This window comes from Phaethon aethereus (genome assembly GCF_964289735.1).
Source record: "Phaethon aethereus genome assembly, chromosome: 1".
Classification (NCBI taxonomy): domain Eukaryota; kingdom Metazoa; phylum Chordata; class Aves; order Phaethontiformes; family Phaethontidae; genus Phaethon; species Phaethon aethereus.
The window spans coordinates 84,320,502-84,340,212 of record NC_138575.1 but is presented as its reverse complement, the minus strand read 5'-3'; the positions used below and the strand labels follow the sequence as shown (position 1 = coordinate 84,340,212).

General features: G+C 42.1%; 1 protein-coding gene across 1 annotated transcript; it reads right to left on the bottom strand.

Moving 5' to 3' along the window:
- Positions 1–3,793: 3,793 nt before the first annotated feature.
- Positions 3,794–19,353, bottom strand: LOC309405993 (DBH-like monooxygenase protein 2; the record flags this gene model as incomplete). The annotated part of the gene is made up of 11 exons (XM_082000974.1): positions 3,794–3,974; positions 4,260–4,390; positions 5,413–5,472; positions 5,685–5,781; positions 7,417–7,508; positions 9,323–9,489; positions 10,160–10,262; positions 11,671–11,838; positions 13,034–13,117; positions 16,064–16,210; positions 19,189–19,353. The coding sequence occupies 11 exons, from the start codon at positions 19,351–19,353 to the stop codon at positions 3,794–3,796; spliced, it is 1,395 nt and encodes a 464-aa protein (XP_081857100.1).
- Positions 19,354–19,711: the final 358 nt, after the last annotated feature.

Here is a 19,711-nt window from a genome sequence, read left to right as displayed (position 1 = left end):
AATATGTTAGTCTAAATGAGACAAGCCCTAGGCTTTCCAGGTTCTTCATTCCCACGTGACTAATGTTTTCCTGGAGCAGGAGATGCAGCTATGTGGACATTGTGCTGTGAATCATCGTTAGAGGAAATACCCTAGCTCATAGCAGCATTTACCACTGGAAAATTCCAGATTTAGGTTTTGCACTGACAGCAGATGTAATCTGCTAGGAGAAGCCCAATCACTCAGCCCGATCTGCTGGTGGACAGCAGGCTCAATGCGAGCCAGCAGCATGCCCCGGCAGGGCAGGCTGCATCACAGAGGGCAAACCGCACCCTGGGGTGCATCAAACACAGCAAAACCAGCTGGTCAAAAGAGGTGATCGTCCTGCTGTATCCAGCATTGGCACGGCCTCTCCTTGAGCATTGTATGCAGTTCTGGGCCTGTCGTGGTTTAACCCCAGCCGGCAACTAAGCCCCACGCAGCCACTCCCTCACTCCCCCCTCCAGCGGGATGGGGGAGAGAACCAGAAGGGTAAAAGTGAGAAAACTCGTGGGTTGAGATAAAGACAGTTTAACAGGGAAAGCAAAAGCCACACATGCAAGCAAAGCAAAACAAGGAATTAATTCACCACTTCCCATCAGCAGGCAGGCGTTCAGCCATCTCCAGGAAAACAGGGCTCCATCACGCATAACAGTTACTTGGGAAGACAGATGCCATAACTCCGAATGCCCCCCCTCTCTTCCTTCTTCTTCCCCCAGCTTTATATGCTGAGCATGACATCATATGGTATGGAATATCCCTTTGGCCAGTTGGGGTCAGCTGTCCCAGCTGTGTCCCCTCCCAGCTTCTTGTGCACCCTCAGCCTATCTCTGTTGGGGCGGTGTGAGAAGCAGCAAAGGCCTTGACTGTGTGTAAGCACTGCTCAGCAATAATGAAAACATCCTGGCCTTATCAACCCTGTTTTCAGCACGAATACAAAACATACAGCCCCACGCTAGCTACTATGAAAAAAACTAACTCTGTCTCAGCCAAAACGAGAACAGGGTGCCACAATTTAAGAAGGATATTAAGATCCTTGAATGCGTCCAGGGTGAAAGGGCTGGAAGGCATGTCCTATGAGAAACAGCCAAGGACTCTGGGTTTGTCTAGTTTGAAGAGAAGGAGTCTGAGGGGTGACCTCATTGTTCTTAGCTTCCTGAGGAGGGGAAGTGGAGAGGGAGATGCTGATCTCTTTTCCCTGATATCCAGTGCCAGGACACATGGGAATGGTTCTAAGCTGCATCAAGGGAGGTTCAGACTGGACATTAGGAAACATTTCCTTACTGAGAGGGTGGTCAGACACGGGAGCAGGCTTCCTAGAGACGTGCTCAATCCCTCAAGCTTGTCAGTATTTAAGAGGCATTTGGACAATGCCCTTAATGACATGCTTTAACTTTTGGTCAGCCCTGAAGTGGTCAAGCAGCTGGACTAGATGATTGTTGTAGGTCCCTTCCAGCTATGCTATGCTATGCTATGCTATGCTATACTATGCTGTGCTATGCTAAAGTCTGTTGCCCTCATTAAGTACAAGGGAGGATGAATGTGTCACTCAGCACTACCGCCTTGCTGTGAGTTGGCTAAACTGAGAGTGAGAAGGAATGTTATTTATTCCCACAGTAATCTGAAGAGGAAAATGTTTAGTGAGAATTAAGATCATGTTACTAAGCACAGAACAATGATCTCAGAAATGTATATTTTATTTGCGACGTGGCTCTGGGTGTCTGGATGATTCACTTAGAATCTCATGGGTTGTCCTCATGAGCTTGCCTTCAGGCAAATATTTTATTTTTCTTCTGTCCATGCTTCAGTTTTAGCCAGGATAATTACTAGCTAATAAATGTTCATCAGCCCAATGAGGAAGGAATCCATTCTGCCTGGTTAGTTACCCTCCTAATCACTCTGTGTTGTGATGCTTGTTTTTAAAGTCTGAGAGTGTTTTTACCTTGTGTACTAATTATTGTCAAAATAAGCAGAGACTCTGCCTTGGGAAAAGTGGGGAGAGAATTGTTGAAATGTACCAGTATGAAATTTGAAATTTGAGAATATGGTGGCAAAGAACAAAGAATCAGTATGTTGACAAAGAACACAACTATAATCAGATTTGCTTTTCTAATTCTCATGTATACATTGGGGAAAAACATAAGAAAAGAGAACAGCAAACGGTTTAGCTTTTGTAAAATTGGAATTCATGGGTTTGCTATATGATGGTGTATAAAGTCTATTTTTCAGTAAACTCCAAGTCATTGCCTCATTATTACCTGGGAATCAGCAGGTAAATTCCCTGCCATGCAGTCATTGGAATATATACTTTCTTGCTGGATATGGCAGGACTAGTTTTAGAATCAAAGGCATTATTTGATAACTAAGAAGCCTAATTTTCTATACTGGCCTAAGTACGGGTAGTGTGTAGGTAGCTTGACACTAGATAATGATTACTGAAATACCAGTGAGAAAATACATATAGTAGCCCATCTATGAAAGCTCTGGATTTAATAATTAAGCAGCAGCTATTGAAGACATGACTGTATTCCTGAAAATACATATAGTAGCCTATCTATGAAAGCTCTGGATTTAATAATTAAGCAGCAGCTATTGAAGAGATGACTGTATTCCTGTCTTTACTGCATTAGAGTACATAGTTCTTCTGATTTAGAACAAACTATATGAGAAAGTATTTTTTAAGAAAATAAAATAAATGCCAGTGCCTGTTGAACCTATTTCTTCCAAAGGGAGACAATTTTCTATTATGTAGGTATTCTCTCATCAGATCTGGAGTACCGTGCTACCAGGTGGTAATTACAGAGACTTCTTCAGTGGGCCAGTGATCTGTTCTGGTATTTTGCCCCTCACTTCCCATACTCAGAGGCCAAGATAAGCCAAGCAAACACCAGCTGTATGAGAGAAAGAAGAGGAAGTGAAGCAGTTTCTTTGGTGGTTGGTGACTCAGAAGTGCATACTGTGGTCAGACGAAGGTTTGCAGTGGCCCTCAGACCTGACAGTGAGAGGTGTCCAGAAATATTGTGACAGGCAGCCCGCTCTGGAATACTAATGTCTCTGATTAGACCAGTCTCATTTCTCTGGAGTTCCTGGGGATGGAAGGAAAGAGGGAAAAATAAATTTACATGATCAGTTTTTAAGTTGCGAGCCACAAGACTCTGGCATAACACTGCAAGTTTTGGATGTGTTTTAGTTTGTTTCCTTGCTATCTGGATGCGTAACTAGCCACCTCAGGGAAAGTCACGACATGGGTCACTCCTCTGACAGCAAAGGAGCTCTCTGAGAGAGGAGAAGATGGAATTTTGATCCTTTCTCAACTTAAGAGATTTTCTTCCCTAATTTATCTATAAGATAAGTAGGTATCAGGCTGATGCCCTGAAATGCAGCCAGATAAGTAAAAGCCAGGAATCTATGTCCTATGTATGTGGATTTTCTGGATCACCCTAACCACCTTTGTATACGTGTTGTCTGAGGGACCTTCAGCACTATTTTATTGCTCATCCTGTCAAAAATACCCTGCCATGTCATCACCCCCTAGGCACTGTTACATTGCTAAGATGCAAGAGTGTTTTTTCTCTTTGGAGAAGAATTTGTACCTTTTTAAGTTCAAAGTTAAGTGGTGACTAAATATGCCTTGGACACTTAGTTGCAACTGCAGCCTACGAGGAGCGACTTCATAATTCAGGTAATTCCTTTCGGTTCCTGTAGCCATGGATAAACTATGAACAGCTGATGTTACCCAAGGCATTGTGTGTTGGCTCTATCTCTCAGCTGTGCTTTACTCTCGGAACGTCAGCACAGACTCCATCTCCCCAGCCACAAATTGGTCAGAAGGGGGACTTACGTTAATGGTTTTAATCATGACTACTTGATCTGCCTCCTTGGCTGCTTTCTCTGCAATTTTGACAGTCTCATTGTCCCAGTCAACAAAGCCCATGGCCATCATTCCTTCCAGTGCACTGAGGAGAGAGTAAGGGGCAATGGGGAGGTGGAGAAGACAAATGATGAGAAGATGAGGAAGGAGAAATAAAGAAAGGAAGGGGCAAAAAAGGTAAAGGAGAAGAGATTGTTAAAGTGTCACCATTGATAGATCCCTGTAACAAGGGAGCTCAACTTGACAGATCCAGATGGATGGCTCTTTCTTCCCTATCAGCAACATTTCATTTTCATTATCTTTTCCATTTACCATTCTTCATAGCTACATTGTGCTCTGCTACCTCCAGAAACATGTTGACTTGACTCACTCTGAGGCCTCCTGCTTGAGTACATGTGCAATGTACAAAATGTCAGGGTAGCCCATACAACTGGACATGTTGTTACGAGGGTAGTAGAAGAGGAATGTGAGACACATTTCATTCATGGTGCCTGGCCCACCCTGCAAAGACATAAGGATGACTCAGAGGTCTGCTGAGACACAACGAGGAGACTATTTCTCCTCAGGAAAGCACTCTTGTTCACAGCTCATGAAGATCCTGTCTGGTGAAAAAAAATGGAATTAATTTGTTTTTCTAATAATTAGAAACAGAGAATAAAAGTATCCTCACAAGAGTCTGATAAATAGGCTGCTCTGTGGTTTTATAACCTAAATCTACTTATTCTCTCCTTCAGGAAGACTACTATATTTGTGTTTCAGTCTACAAGATATGAAAATCTGGAACTTTGGAAAGTTCAACTAAAACATTCAGGGAATTAACTGAGCATGATATCCAGATTAGAATTTTTCAGTTGATCCCTACTTTCAGAATGGACCCAACCAAATCAAACAGTGTTGCTCTCTGTGAATGTAAACTCTTTAATCCTCTTTAGGCTCAATCTCAGTTTCTTGTGCACATTTCTAAGTGCAATAATGTCATTAACTCCTCTGCATGGCATATGCTCTAAAATAAGTAATGAAGCTTAAATATGACAATAATTGTTTACGTGCTAAGTTCTGCAAAACTGATGCCTGGTCTGAATAAGAAGAACTAAAAAATATGTCTTCATATTTTGCGAAGTCCAAATCAGATCCTGCTGCCACATTACATCAGTTTCTGTATTTGACTTCTGCCTGTCCACTAAATCCAAATGTGCAATGATTGAAAACCAACTCAGATGCAGGTTTTGCTACTTGCGCTTGACATTTTGGACAAGTTATCTTGTATGGTATTAGGTGCAAGACAGTTTGGGATCTGTTCATAAGCCTTTAGTAGGATGGTCTTGCTGGAGAACTACTCTCCAGCCATGGAGCACTGTGCAAGGCATGCCTCAGTATGTCTATGATATTATGTCTGACAGAAGAAGTTTTTGCCAGGACCGTATTTGCTTGAGGAAGACATATATGTCTGCCTAAAAGATTTTAATGGTGATAAACTAATTTTAAAAGCAATGTAAGATTTGTAGGTAGAAAAACAAACTTACAAAAGTAATCTCTGACCGATCCAGTGTCTGAAAGTTGCATTCAACCAGGATCTCGTCCCCCTAGGGAACACAGTAGGTCACACCGTCAGAGCAATACAAGCAAAGCAAGCTAAACAACCCCGCACAACATAGGGAACCAGGAAACTGTGAAAACAATGGTTGACAGCCTGATGTGGAATGAAGGACAGAATATGTCGATGTGCTCTGACACCTCTGGTGCTCGCCACCTCCCCAGCCTGCCCCCCCCAGCTACATCCCAGGGAGGAACGTACTGGTTTGATTATGAGGATTTCCTTCATGTCCCGAATCTCCTGCAGTCTGAAGTCATACTTATTGTCCTCACAGATGATCCCCAGCTGCTCACCATTCCTGGGGAAGACAAACAAGGAGAGAAAGTTTTAATGTTTCCAGGGAGCGGTTGGAATAACCAATTCCTGCTCTGGAGCCTGTGCTTGAGACGGCTTCAAGATATGGTCCTAGCATGGTCAAGTCTGTAAAGGTCCTTTCTCAGATATATGTTAATCCTACGTAAATTGAACTGTTACCTTAGTCGTTTCTAAACTGACCTCAAGTGATTCCTAACAAAGAGACAGAACCTTCCATTTTCTCCTGCAGCGTAAGGAAAACTGTCCTGTTCGTATCACACGCTGCTACTTGGAGCACACACTTGGAAGGTGCTAGCTAGTGAGACAGAGGGAGGCTCACTCCCCTTCTCTTGCTGTCTAGCATAGCAATCTAAGTGTCAGGCCAATTTGGGCTGGAGATCACTAGCATTGAAACTGGGGGATGGCTCTGAAGTCAATAGGCTTTATTGATGTCTACTTTGCTCCTTTTCCAAGAGACAACCACGTTCACCAGTTATAATGTGTTACTCATGAGAGATACAGGCAGGCATAATTGGGGAGCAGGCGTATTCACAATGTACCTTTCAAGTTACAGATTTCCCATATATTTTGTCTACTTATAGCAGGCCAGGTTGGTTTCCTAAAGTTCTTAAAAAGTTTTCCCCTGCTTTTTCTGTGTCACATTTAGGCTGCAGAGGCTGCTAGGTGAGCGTTTTGCAGCTACTACTGGTCAGAGAGGGGAAATTACCTATGAGACAATTGTGCTGGTCCCATTTTTCTGAGGTTGCCTTTGAAGGAGCTTCTAGTCATGAAGCCCCATTCCTTGGCGTGCTGGGGAGTGGGTAGAGAGGCAGAGATCGCTGTGGCTTCTCAGACTACACCCATATTGCTAAATATCACAGGATCATGGGTTGTTCTGTGGTTCACTGGCACAGACTCAGTGTCTACCTCCCTGTAACCGTCTGCAGTATGATGCTTGGCTCATGTTAGGTTATTCTGAAATTAGAAAACTAAAGAGGAGATAGACGTTGTACCTGTACTACCAGTCACTTGGACCTCTGTGTTGCCTCTTTGCCCTAAAGCACAATTTTTTTTTAGTTCTGGGTTTTGTTTAGTTTTCAAATTCTAAGTAGTGTTCAAGTGCTATGCTGCAGACCATGATTTGCTATTTTCATAGCTTGAAACTGAGAATTCATGTTTCATGGACCAGGGTGTGATCAGAGAGTGCATAGGGGTGCTGAAGTTTTTAGTGTAGGAGAATGGTGGAGAAACCAAGACCAGTGTATTTTTGCCCATACAGCCCATGGGAACTGGTACACGCAATTCCCAGAACCGTGCCCATGCCTTGAGGTGAGAGTCTGGTTAGCAGGACCACGCTACGCAAGGGTACTGTCTAGCAGCTGGCAAGTGTGGATGAACAGCAGGCCAGTGCTTGAGCTCACTGCCTGGACCTGTTTTTTTGGCACAATCCCAGTCTCTTACTCTCTGCTGAGCTGATCATTCTTTCCCTAGGAGCTAGTTCTTTGTACTACAGTTCAGACACTGAAGTCCCTTGCACTGACAGACAGATGGAGACTAACCTGGGAACACCATTCTCATCCACTCTAGCCCAAAAGGCAGGGATTGATCCCGTGGCACAGACATCAGTTGCTTCTCTTACCTGTATTGAGCAGCTCTCACTCCTCTGCCAGATAAGTGGGTGTGAAGCAGGTAGGCAAAGACATGCAGATCTGGAACCAGCATCCCATTCATCTGCAGTTCAAGATGAAGTGGGTCAGAGCCTGGCAGTCAGACCTTAGCACTATGTTTCAGGCCTGCCTATCAAGTCAAAAGCTTGATGGAGCTTCTGTAATTGTAATCTTTTTGGGTTTTTTTTAGAGGGTGTTTAAGCCCATTTCCTTAGGTAGGTCAATGCCAATTGAAAGGTTGCTCTGGTGAGCCTTTCTGAAAATTGCTTTTCTGGCTTTAGGTACTCTGGCTTAGCTGTCAGTTTGTGATACCTCATACTGGGTACTGTAAGCATATCTTCCTATCAGCTATGTAAAGTGCAAAGAGAAGATGCAGGAGACGTAATAAGTTAAACATGCAGATACATGAACTCTAAGAAAGAGCAGATAATAGAAAGAGTAAAAGCAGAAATTGTAAGACACTGATCAATGGGCCATTAAAAGAACCATCAAAATGTAAACCTTAAAAGGTCCAAAGAACATCTTTGAAAATTGATGAAAAGAAGAAATACAAGATTACCACAGGTCTCATAAGAGGGAGCAAAGCTATGGGTTGTTCAAGGGGGATTGTGGGACTGTGTAAAATTTATGGGATATTCTAAGTGGATTGTGGGAATGTGCAAAATTTATTATTGGATGCTTAGGGATGAGGTCAAAGTTAGGGAAAGAGAGAAACAAACATGGGAAATTGGAGAGAAGAAAAGGAGAGTCCAGTTGTGCTTAAGTAGAATGATAGTATGTTTGTCTGCCCAAAGCTGGTACCTGATTGCTGCAATCTAGACTATCTTATTAAACTCTGTTCCCAACTGTTTTCTGTATGAATGTGCTCTCTATACTGCGTGTGCCTGTGGTTTTGGGGTGGGATGATCCACAAGGCAACTTCAAGCTAGAGAGACACAAGGTCCAGGCCAGAAACCTGGATAAATTGGGCCCTGGATCTGGGCACAGGTGCTGAAAGGACTTATGACCTGGACCAGAAACTGGAGAGACCAACAAATGTGATTACTTATGGGAGCTGAGTGAGTCAGCATATGGTTGTGTTCCTCTAGTGAACTTTAAGCCTGATTGATTAATCAGAAAGGAGGAAGAAGACTGGGTCATATGTGTTGCCCATGCTCCTGTGGGCATTGTTTGTGTCTATGTGGTGCCTGTACTGTACTCCTGTCTGTGTTGTTCTGTTTGTGGCCAGCTGAGTCTGCTCTCTGAGGTGTGTGTTTGGGTGGGGTGGGGGGTGTCTGTATCTGTGGAGTTTGCCCCCAGCCTCAGCACCGGCTGGGCCTGGAAAAGGGGAAAGTGGCAACTTCACATCTAGCAGTCCTGGAGAGGATAAAACCGCTGGATCCCACAGTCCACTGGAGCTGATTATTGTTAGCAGCCTCTTGGCTGTGTTTTGTGGGATGTTAGATCTCCACTCTAGAGGTACCTTCTTGACCTGAGAGATAGCACCACATCCTCCCAACCTAGTACCTGCCTTCCTGCACCAGTACCACACACCTATGATAGGACAAAGGTCTCTTGCATGTGGTAGAGCAGACTCCTTCGGGTGTCTTGGGAAGTCACTACATCCTTTGGGTTTTGTTTCCCTTTCACTTAGAGGGGGTGAATGTGTGTTCAAGCCATGGTTCCGACATACTTACACAGGACTGCTAATGCTTTCGGGCCAAATCTTGGGTCTCTTCTGAGCAGTTTTATTGGAATAGATATCCATTTTGCAACGTGCAGAAATGGAGGCTAAGATGGCATCCTGCACCAAATGGCTTTTGGACATGTCTAGAGCAAGACGAAAACCCAAAGTGGGAAAGATGAAGAAGGATTTCATATGGCTTTCCCCATACTCACTTCATCAAACTGGCTGGAATTGCAAAGACCGTAGGATCTGTAGGATTCTGCTCCAGGAGGAATGAAATGCACAGGGAAAGTGAAGATGCCTGTTTGTAGAACCCCCACATCGTATTTCCGTAGCTCTGGCGTATAATAGATTCGTATCCCTGAGCTGTCAATCAGGCCTGTAAAAAAAAAATGACCTCTCTTCAGAAATGACTCAAGAAACATCAGAAGCAGGGCCTGAAGCAACAACACATGCAATCTCTTTCCTGATCACCAGCTGGGAGCAGGCAGAAATGAACAGGAAGGCCTGCTTACAGTCTCAGATTATTCCTGAAAAATCGCTCCACACTTTTGTTTCCCATTCTGTAAAATGATAGCAAATACCATGGTGGCATTCTTCATCACATCATAAGGACTGAGTGCTGGAGGTCACGGCAGAAGCCTGAGGTGGTATTATTAGGCTCTCAGGACTTAATTCTGACCCTTGATACAGCTGTATCTCCTACAGCCACTCTGTCCCTTCCCACTCCGCTCCTTTTTCCCATGGTGCCCACATTTCCCCGACGTTTTCTCTAACATTCACACTAGTATCACAGCAGGAAGATGTGCTCAGCTTTTTCAATGGCAAGATGCATCTAATCTAAGCAGGTATAACTATCTATGTTTCTAAAGTTTAAGTTCTTCCTGAATGGGGGTCCAGTCCAGTTGACTGTTAGCATCCTAAAGGTTGTACTGAGCAACATATGAGAGGATTTAATGCAGAAGCTTGTTTCTAATGGCATGTAGGTGAGGTCTGAGACGTCTGTTGTGAAGATGTTCTTTGTCAGACAACTGCCCAGCATTACCCACCTGGTAACAAGTCAAAATTGCTGTAATGGATTTCTAGTCGGATGTACTGTGGGTCCCAAGGTGTGCCTATGGAAATGGCAGCTTCATCTGGAAATTGGTAAGACTAAAGAGGAAAAGGAGGAATAAAGTACATAGAATCATAGAATCTTTGAGTCGGAAGAGACCTTTTAAAGTCATGTAGTTCAACCCCTCTGCAATGAGCAGGGACATCTTCAACTACATCAGGTTGCACAGAGCCCTGTCCAACCTGACCTGGAATGTTTCCAAGGATGGGGCATCTACCACCTCTCTGGGCAACGTGTGCCAGGGTTTCACCACCCTCATTGTGAAAAATTTCTTCCTTACATCTAGTCACAATCTACCCTCTTTTTGTTTAAAACCATTACCCTTTGTCCTATCGCAACAGGCCCTGCTAAAAAGTCTGTCCCCATCTTTCTTATAAGCCCCCTTTAAGCACTGGAAGGCTGCAATAAGGTCTCCCTCGAGCCTTTTCTTCTCCATGCTGAACCCCAACTCTCTCAGCCTGTCCTCACAGGAGAGGTGCCCCATCCCTCTGACCATTTTTGTGGCCCTCCTCTGGCCCCACTCCAACAGGTCTGTGTCTCCTGTGCTGAGGGCTCCAGAGCTGGATGCAGTACTCCAGGTGAGAAAAGTTCTATGGAGTAGTTAGTTGATAACACTTCTCTGTTTTTTCTTGATTGGAAACTTACAAAAAGAAAATTTTTATTTTCTCACATTTCTGAATGTTTATTTTGACATTGTTAGAAATCAAAATGTTTTGGGAAATTCTACCAGTTCCATTTCTTTTCATTTGGAATTGAAACAAGGAAGAATTTTCAAAATTTATTTTTAATTTACCCTTTATGTTGGTTACATTTTTATTTTTATACTATAATTAATAGGAAATTATTATAGTCTGTGTACACTCTTGCAGCAAATTTCATATCAGTATCGGCACTGCATAATACAGAATCTGAATAAAATTAGTCTAAGGGTTTTGTCTAAAAGTTATCTCTTTTTTCTCTTTGTCCCCTTTTATATACATACTACAGAAGTACAAAATAACATTTTGCTTTGAAAGGCACAAGTTAGATGATGAAATTTTTGCAGCACTGACTTCTAACTAGGCCACTCAGTTAGAAGCACCAATTTCACTGAACTTTTAATTTTCCGCTGCTGAAAAAGAGGCAGAGCCAGTAGGAAAAAAAAGCAGAAAGTAGGTACACTTCTTCCTGTCATGCAAGACTAGCACAAAGATAATTTTGTGAAATTAATGGCAACGTTATCAAAAGGTCAGAATGAAAGCCTTGGTATATGACATATAAAACTTGTTTAATATAGATATGAATAACATACACACATACACAGAGTGATGACAGCTACGTAGAAATTGCCAGCATCACCTGATGCAGCAGAAGTAGAGTCAAGTGGGGACAGTATGAGGAAACTTCCTCAGTTTGTTTGGCCCTGCAGGACTATGGGGTCTTACTGAAAAAGCTGACAAGACTCACCTCTCCTCCAACAGCCCAGCCCACAAGCACCTGTGAGCACAGGGCAAAATCTGGATTGGCTCCATAGCAATCATCTATGCCACTGGGTAACACACTGGCGTTGCCACAGGCATAAACAAGAATATGATGAACCAAGGTTATGTTGTGGGGCGTTATTACAGGTTCGAACTGTAACCAAAAGAAAAAGTCAAAAAAAGTTGTTGTTCAACCCTAAAATACTTCTTTCCCAGGCAACCAGAAAGAGCAGTTAACCACAGCTTAGGCAAACAGATACAATCTGATTTGCGAAATGGGTGGTAAACAGGATGATCACCTATCTATGCATTTCAGTATGCACCCAGAAGAGACCATTTTTTCAGGAAGGATTTGCATCTTCCTCTTAGGCACTTCCCCTTAATCAGTCACGGGGGTGTCTATTTGACCTGTTATGCCGGACAGTGTGTTTCCAAACTAGAAATGTAAATAGTTGATCTCATACAGCATTTTTCTGGCTGCAAAGCAAGATAAGGGACCTTGATGTCAGGTTCACTATAATTCACTGCTCCCTCAGTTGTTCCAAAAGCGCTATAATTAACATAGTTTAAAACAAACCTCACAAATAATCTGGATCTGTTCATGAATCACTGAACTTTTTACCAGCACTGATGAGATCAGGCCTCAAAATCCCAGTGTTACCACAAGAAATGACTAAAACTCCTGAGTTTGTTCGGTAGGATTATCTGTCAAATTCTTCTTTTACCCAGTCCATGCAAATACTTCCTTATGAAATTTTGCCTTATGCCATTGCAGAGAAACATTTGTTTTTAAATCTTCAAAACCACCGAAACTGAGAAGGGTTGCTTGACCTTGAAGCAAAGTTATCTTAATTTGGGAAATAAGCTAGGTTTACTTTGCAAAGTTGATGTTTCTTTTCTTTGCTCTTCTTTTTTTGCACATTCAGTCTTGAAAACAGGACTGTAAAAATGTTAGTTTTCCTTTTTACATAAATATTATTATCAATTTCCAAGGACAAAAGCAAAAGTCCTTTCAAATGCAGAAAATTCTGGAGGCTCCCCTTGCTCTCAAAGGTACCAATAAGTAACATGGCCTGAGCTCGCTACACTGAGACATCAGACTTGAAGCAAGGTTCCTTCAGGTGTGATGTACATAAAGACAAAGGTTCTTCCACAGCTAGAAATAAGACAGAGCTTATCTCCACACAAGCCAGACAAATTAGCTGGCTCATCCCAATGGCAGTGAAGGACAGATGAAATGCTCCAAAATTTATACTACAATGCTGTAAAAGACAGACTTGTGCTCATGATTGAAGGAGCAAGTCTGTCCTGTCCAGGTTTTTTCCCAGTAATACAGCCTATGAGTTCACCTTGTAGATATGGTGTTTCTGCTTGACCATGGGCAGTGGCATAAAAGTACAGGCATACTTGGTTTCTTCAGCTGGAACAGCAAACTGGAAAAGAAACAGACCCACAAGTCACCTGAAGCTTCTGCTGGCAACTAAATAATGTGACAGGCTTCTCCAAAGGGAGAAGCCAAGGCAAGCAGTGCAAGGAGAATGAGACCCAGAACCGGAGGAGGCAGGAAGGATGATGCATTTAGCAAGTGACTGCTTCGTTTTTGACACCAATGAGTGAGATGAGAAGATGAGACTGCATTCTGGTGAAGGGCAAACACGTCAGCACCGTCAGGTCTTGAATTCTTTTTCTTTCAGATTTTTTGTATTTTTCCAAAAGGGTATTTTATTACTAATTTGCCTATTGTAACATGAACTGAGCATAGGAAACACCCAACCAGTTCAATCAACAATTTTAATTGCCGGTTTCCTGGAGTCACAAGCACAACACATGATAGCACTAATCCTATAAATCTTTACATAAAAATACTTCCTCTCTTCACTATGCAATATTGCCCACTCTGATCAGCAGATACTGCTTTGTCTTGAGTGAGTGCTGACTGTGTGGGCTGATACTATTTAAAGAGGGAAGGTGTTAATGCAGTACTACGCTGAGCTGGTACTTTTGGACTCCATTTGACAAGGGTGGCGCATGTACCATGAGACGATGCTAACGAGGGGCTCCAGCTCTCCTGGTAAATCCTTATATCTGACACTGAGATGCTGTATAAATTAATACTGGAGGCAGCGCACCCAGTAGTGTGTATTGCATTTTCTGAGCTCTTAGCCAGACTTGTCGCAGAGCATTTAAATGTATACCCATTATTTCTGTTCTCTGTGATATTGTGTAGTTCCCACGGAACTAAGATGGAAATCAGTATCTTCAGTATATTTTAGATATTGTTATACACGTCTATATGGATGGAACAATATCCCTGCATACATAAATGCCTGAGTTAATTATATTGCAATTCAACAGCAGCACAGCCTGTGTTTGGCTCCTTAAACTCTAGTCAAGGGAACAGGATAGGCCTTACAGCATTTTCCTAACAAGTAAGCCCTCTGACCTCCACACAGCGAGCCTTCCCATCTCACTTTATTCCCACTCTTGCCAGCTCTATTTCCATGTTTCCAAGATCAGTCATATCCATTTTTCGACCTGTGCAAGCCAAATGTCCAGCATGGTCATGATCAACTTTGTAAAGAAAGGCAGAAGGGGAAGTTTTTTAACGTGTCAGTTAACACTCTTATCCAATACTTACATTGTCCAGCCTCAGGTCATAGGTGAAGAATGTTTTGGGGCCAGTTGAGTCAGATGGGCCTCTGGACCTCATCAAGAAAAGAGATTTGGAAAATCTTTGGCCTTTAAAGAATTGGACTGTGTCGTCAGTGCCAAATGCAGTAACAAGGCGTGCTGTATCCACCTGTAATGGGAGTGTTTCACTGGAAAATCTCCTTCATTCCTTCCCATCAACCACACACACAGGTATTCACCCCACATCATATGCCTTAGGCCACCACACATGTATTAAATTGCAATCCACATACTAACCATGCACAATGAAAAGTCACCTAAAATAATATAACTGTGTGTATTTGGTACACATCCAGACACTCAGACAACGTGTCGGAACATATAACAGAAAGTAAGCAGTGTAACACACAAGACATAATGGTTTTTTCCCACAGAGAGGGTGATAGCTAGAAAAGACACAAGGAAAGATGTACCATCATTTCACACACATTATTAAAGCATGCATGTGTTTAAAGTGCTGGTATATGAAATGAAAGCAAGCTGAAAAAAAGGCTGTGAGGGATTTCATAAAGATTTCAGAACCTGGATCATTTTGTGTTTAAATGTTTAGAGTGTCTAGATACTCTTCTAGCTGTGGGATCTGTACAATGATGCTAAAGATCAGATTTTCGGATCTTTGCATATCCTAGAACAAGCAGATGCAGTTCATTTATCTGTATATACTGTTAATACAGTTTGGGAAATTTTTACAAAGAATTACTAAGGGACTTACACAAAAAGCTAGCAAAACTGTAGTCCCTTGAATCCCCATTAGCAGCTGCTGTTGAGCATGAATGCACTCAATGATCTGCCAGGATCTGCCCCATCATCTAAGGACAGCAGGAGCCATGGAACTCTGGAGGTTCTTCCCATTCAGAATGGGATTATCCTTCTTTCAATTAATAAAGGTCATTAAGAAGTTTTGTGTCTACAAAGGCATCTAACCAGTCATTTGCACATGTATTTGAATGCTGGAAAAATGGTGAATGTACGCATAATTCTGGACAAACATTTTTGAGTGGGCTAAGCCTTGGATAATGCTGATTTACCCAGAGGTCCCTCAAGTAGAGGTGAAACAGTCTAAACAGTGTCTATATATGCAGAGTTCTGAAAGTGTGTGCATTAGTGTGCTTGTGAACCTTGGCAAAGCATATTTTGGAAAAACCTCTGACTTAAAATACCAGTTCAGGTTGGCCAAGTTTTTAATGTCAGTCAATACCAGTATGAAGGTCTTCCAAGAGAGAAGGACTGAGATTTTCAAAGCGTTCTAAATTTTCTACACATAATTCCTACCAAAATACTGCCTTATATTAGGCAAACAAAAACTTTATCTCCCAGATTAGACTGTTTTTTTTGTATGTGGCAAACAAGAAAGAGATAGAGAAATGAACAGGATTCTGAAGAGCTGTGTTCAAACTTAAGACAATGTTGAGATTTATATCTTCCCAATTCCTTGAAGGAAAGCATTAAAAGAAAACATCTTCCCAATTCCTTGATGGAAAGCATTAAAAGAAAACATCAGTGACATCAAAATAGTGCCCTTGAAATGGGCATTATACGTGTGGCTGTATGGTTCCATGTTTTTCTTTATAACCCTGTTATTGTAGTGTTGTGAGAAAAACCTGTCATCCTCAGATCTGATCTGGGAATACAGTGGGACATGAGAGCAGGTTTGTTTGAGACGTTGCTTGAGCAACCCCCTTTCTTACTGTGATATCCAGGTCATTTGGGTCACATGTCCGGAGGTGACGTTTGAACAGCATGGTGGTGGAGGTCTCATTCTCTGTTACTGACAGCAGTTGGTAGTCCTGGCTGTCATCTTCCTCCAGGGTTGCCTCATCGACCACATGACAGTCCTATAAAAGGAACAGTGATCAAACCAATAGAGAGAAGAGAAGAGTTTCCTACCCTCCAAGAAGTCATGTTTCCAAGTACCACTGGTGGGACTGAAGTAATTATCAAAGCATTTAATTCTCCAAAAAGCTCCGCTACTTTCACTGGTGATTTCCACAAACCAGTTCAAGAGAACTCACATCCAGTCCCTGCTATATCCAGCTGCTCAAGGAAAAGGCTGCTAGCCCCTGGGTCTCATCACCCAGAGGATGGCCTGGGTAGGATGGATCATAGAGGATATTCCCTGCTCCATGAGTGACCTGCTGCATGCTGGGGCTATTTTAGCACATCTGGCACAACCACACAGGGTGGGAAGTAAAATAAGACCTGTTGAAAAACAGAGGTAGTTCAAAAGTAAAATAGTTTGGCCATACCAAACCTTCTACTTTAACTCTTAGGTTTTTCATACCACCTGGAACCTGGGCCTGGTTTTGGATGCAAAGCTCTCCTAGAAACTACAAGCTAACCAATGGCTTTAGCAGCATAGGCATAGTGAAAAAGACAAATAATTCATGACTGAGGTCATCACATGCAATTGTTACTTGGCAAAAAGGCACAGAAACACAAGGCAGAGTTTGAAAAGCTCCTAAATGCCTAGTTCCTGTAGAAGTCTCACTGGGAACAGAATGGGCCACAATAACTGCTGCTATGAAAATACATGGTGGAAAGATGGGACTGTACACACAGCTGCAGAAAGGAGAGAAGGATAAAAAGGAGTAAAGTCCAAGCTGACTGACTGAGATTGCATCATTTTTTTGTGGCAAAGGAGTTCAAATGACCAGAAATGAGAAGACAGTGGCTGTAGACAGGATGAAAATGTCTCCAAGAGAAACCTGAAACATAACAAAGCAAATGTGTCCCTAATGTACAGCTGTTAAGTGCTACATTGAAAAGTTTTGCTGCAGTACTCAACTTTGGAGAGATAAAAAAGAAGAGAAAAATTCTACCAGAAAACAGTCTGGTCAAGGAAGCATATTTTTCTGTGAAATCCTTCCTGGTATTTTTTCCTCCCATCTCTGTTCCTTTAAGTCATTATTTCAAAACCAGTTTACAGCTTTTGCTAAATTTCCCCTTATCTCCTCTAATAGTCTTTCTTCTTCTTGAATTTATCCATGGATTTGGACTTTCAGAATACTCTAAGCAATTTTTCTCTAACTCAAATGCTCAATTTAGAGAGAGACATATCATAGTTTGAAAATACAGCTTTTGGTTTCCTACTGTTTTGAAATACCTGTTGCACTCTTTCATTAAAAGATCAAAATTCAAAGATAAGTAGTCTGCAAATGAGCTACTTTACTTTGAAATAAATAAAATATTTAAAATTATATATATCTTATGAAAGAGGAAGGCAGTAAACAGCTGAAAAAAACCCCACCTTTGTGAAAACAAGCCTTTTTAGCTAGTTTTTCACTCACTGGACATTACTCAGATAATGAATTTGTTACGGTTGTAGTAAAAAGAAAAATTAAAACAAAAACCAAGGATGTGAAAGAGAAAGGGTTAGAAGGAAGAACACAAATGGAAAAGCCCACTTAAACTCCATTTACAGTAACTAGCATATTTTTCCTTCAAACTGTCTGTTTCACCAGTTCAGTGGATGTGATATACACCCTACTGAGCAAATGTGGATTTTTGTGGTTGAGAAAGTTAAAAAAAACCTTTTGTGGGACCAAAATTATTTTATAACATAAGCAGTTTCAGCTACCAATACAGAAAATCATTAAGAATCTTGAATATCTCTTCTGAAAATAATGGAATGTTTAATATTTTTGAGACTAAACACTTCAGTTTTTCCTTTCAGGGTGTTCTTTTAAGAGAAATCAAATGTTTTGGTTTTACCCCAAATTACTTTTTAAAAAATCATTATTAAAAATAAAGAACAGATGTTTCTTCTAAATTGGTCATAATTTTTTTCCCTGTAGTCATTCATAGACAAAAATTGCCTGTCTGTGTCACAATCAAATTTCAAAACTGGGTATTACAAGAGCAGTTTTGCAACCAACTGAAGACCATAAGTAAGGCTAGCTACCTCACCCCCTCCAAAGCTCACCCATTTTACATAAGCACCAAGACAATATTTCATGCAAAACATGTTTTACTGTTGTGTGAAAAGGGAACGGAATACAGCTGGACAAAACAAAACCACTGTGACTTGTTTTGGCAAACAATTCATCAGTGTAAACTCTTCTTCCTTTTGTATCTGGATAACATTAACCTGCCTTTTTCTCTTACATGATTAAAAAACCCCAAAACAAAAAAACACTGTTTTTTTATTTAGCACCCTCAGTGGCATTTTGTTCCTCTAAACTCCAGCTGTTCTAACATAAGGCATCTGTCCTTAGTGGTTGCCTTTACAGTCAGTGGGAAAAACAGCAAGTTGCCAATGATGTTCTATCCTATTCCTACAGGAGACATTTAAGATCATCAGGAAGAAGCAACTTTTGGAGGTGAACACGTCTGTACTTATTACAGAGGCAACCAAGTAAATTAACCTTTGAAGAGCTTCAGTGAGAGAAAACATGGGAGTTTCACATCTGACTCCTGGCTGAACTGACCTCTGGTTTGGATGAATCAGAAGTTACACTCCCAGCAGCCTCTTCTAGCTTTATGGTAGGTGATGGCTTCAGTCATATCCAATTGGTTCTGGCTGTGGTTTTGGCTTGCAGAGGGATCAGTTTATCTGCCTAAACAACATCATCTAGTGCCATCTGGGACACCATAAGGTATCTCAGGTAGCTGCATGGAGCTAGAAGGCATGACACAGGACCTGCAGAAGACCTGGGCTCTTCTGGACTGTCAGTCAGAGGCCATGCCCAACTAAGAGTCTCAAATGGCCTTGGACATCTGTCTTTAGCCAGTTAAGCCCATGTACTTTCAAGCCAATACACCTGGAGCATGACCGTTGGCAAAGGGGGATGCAGAGGAAGCCTTTTCAACTTACAGAGAAGTAGATGCTGCCATTCGGGAAGACACCTCCTATCACAATATCACATCCAGGCAACTCTCCATGAGGGCTGAATCCAAATGCCACCCAACCAGTTGTATGGACCTGCAGCTCAAATGTTATCATCTCCTGTTCGTCATGGTCCCAGCGGAGGTAGACCATGTTTGAAGGCTCCAGAAAGATGGAGAAACGCAGCAGTGGAGCTGCAGGATAACCAGAACAAAAGCATGGGAGGAACAAGAGGAAGGGCATACCCTTGATTCTTGTGAAGAGAACTGCCATCATCAACAAGACCACTGCCATTTCTGAGTCTTGCTGATACCTTGGGCAGCTATTCTGCTACGAGGGGCCCAGTTTATATGGAAGTGCATGAGGCTGGGCCTGTTGCCAGAAAGGAGGAGTGGAAACTGACTGTTCTATATCGAATTTAACATGTAGGAAAGATCAACACTTTACATAACATGTCCTGGCACCCTGCCTCAGTGAAACCGTACTAGGCCATCCCATATACATTTGAAAA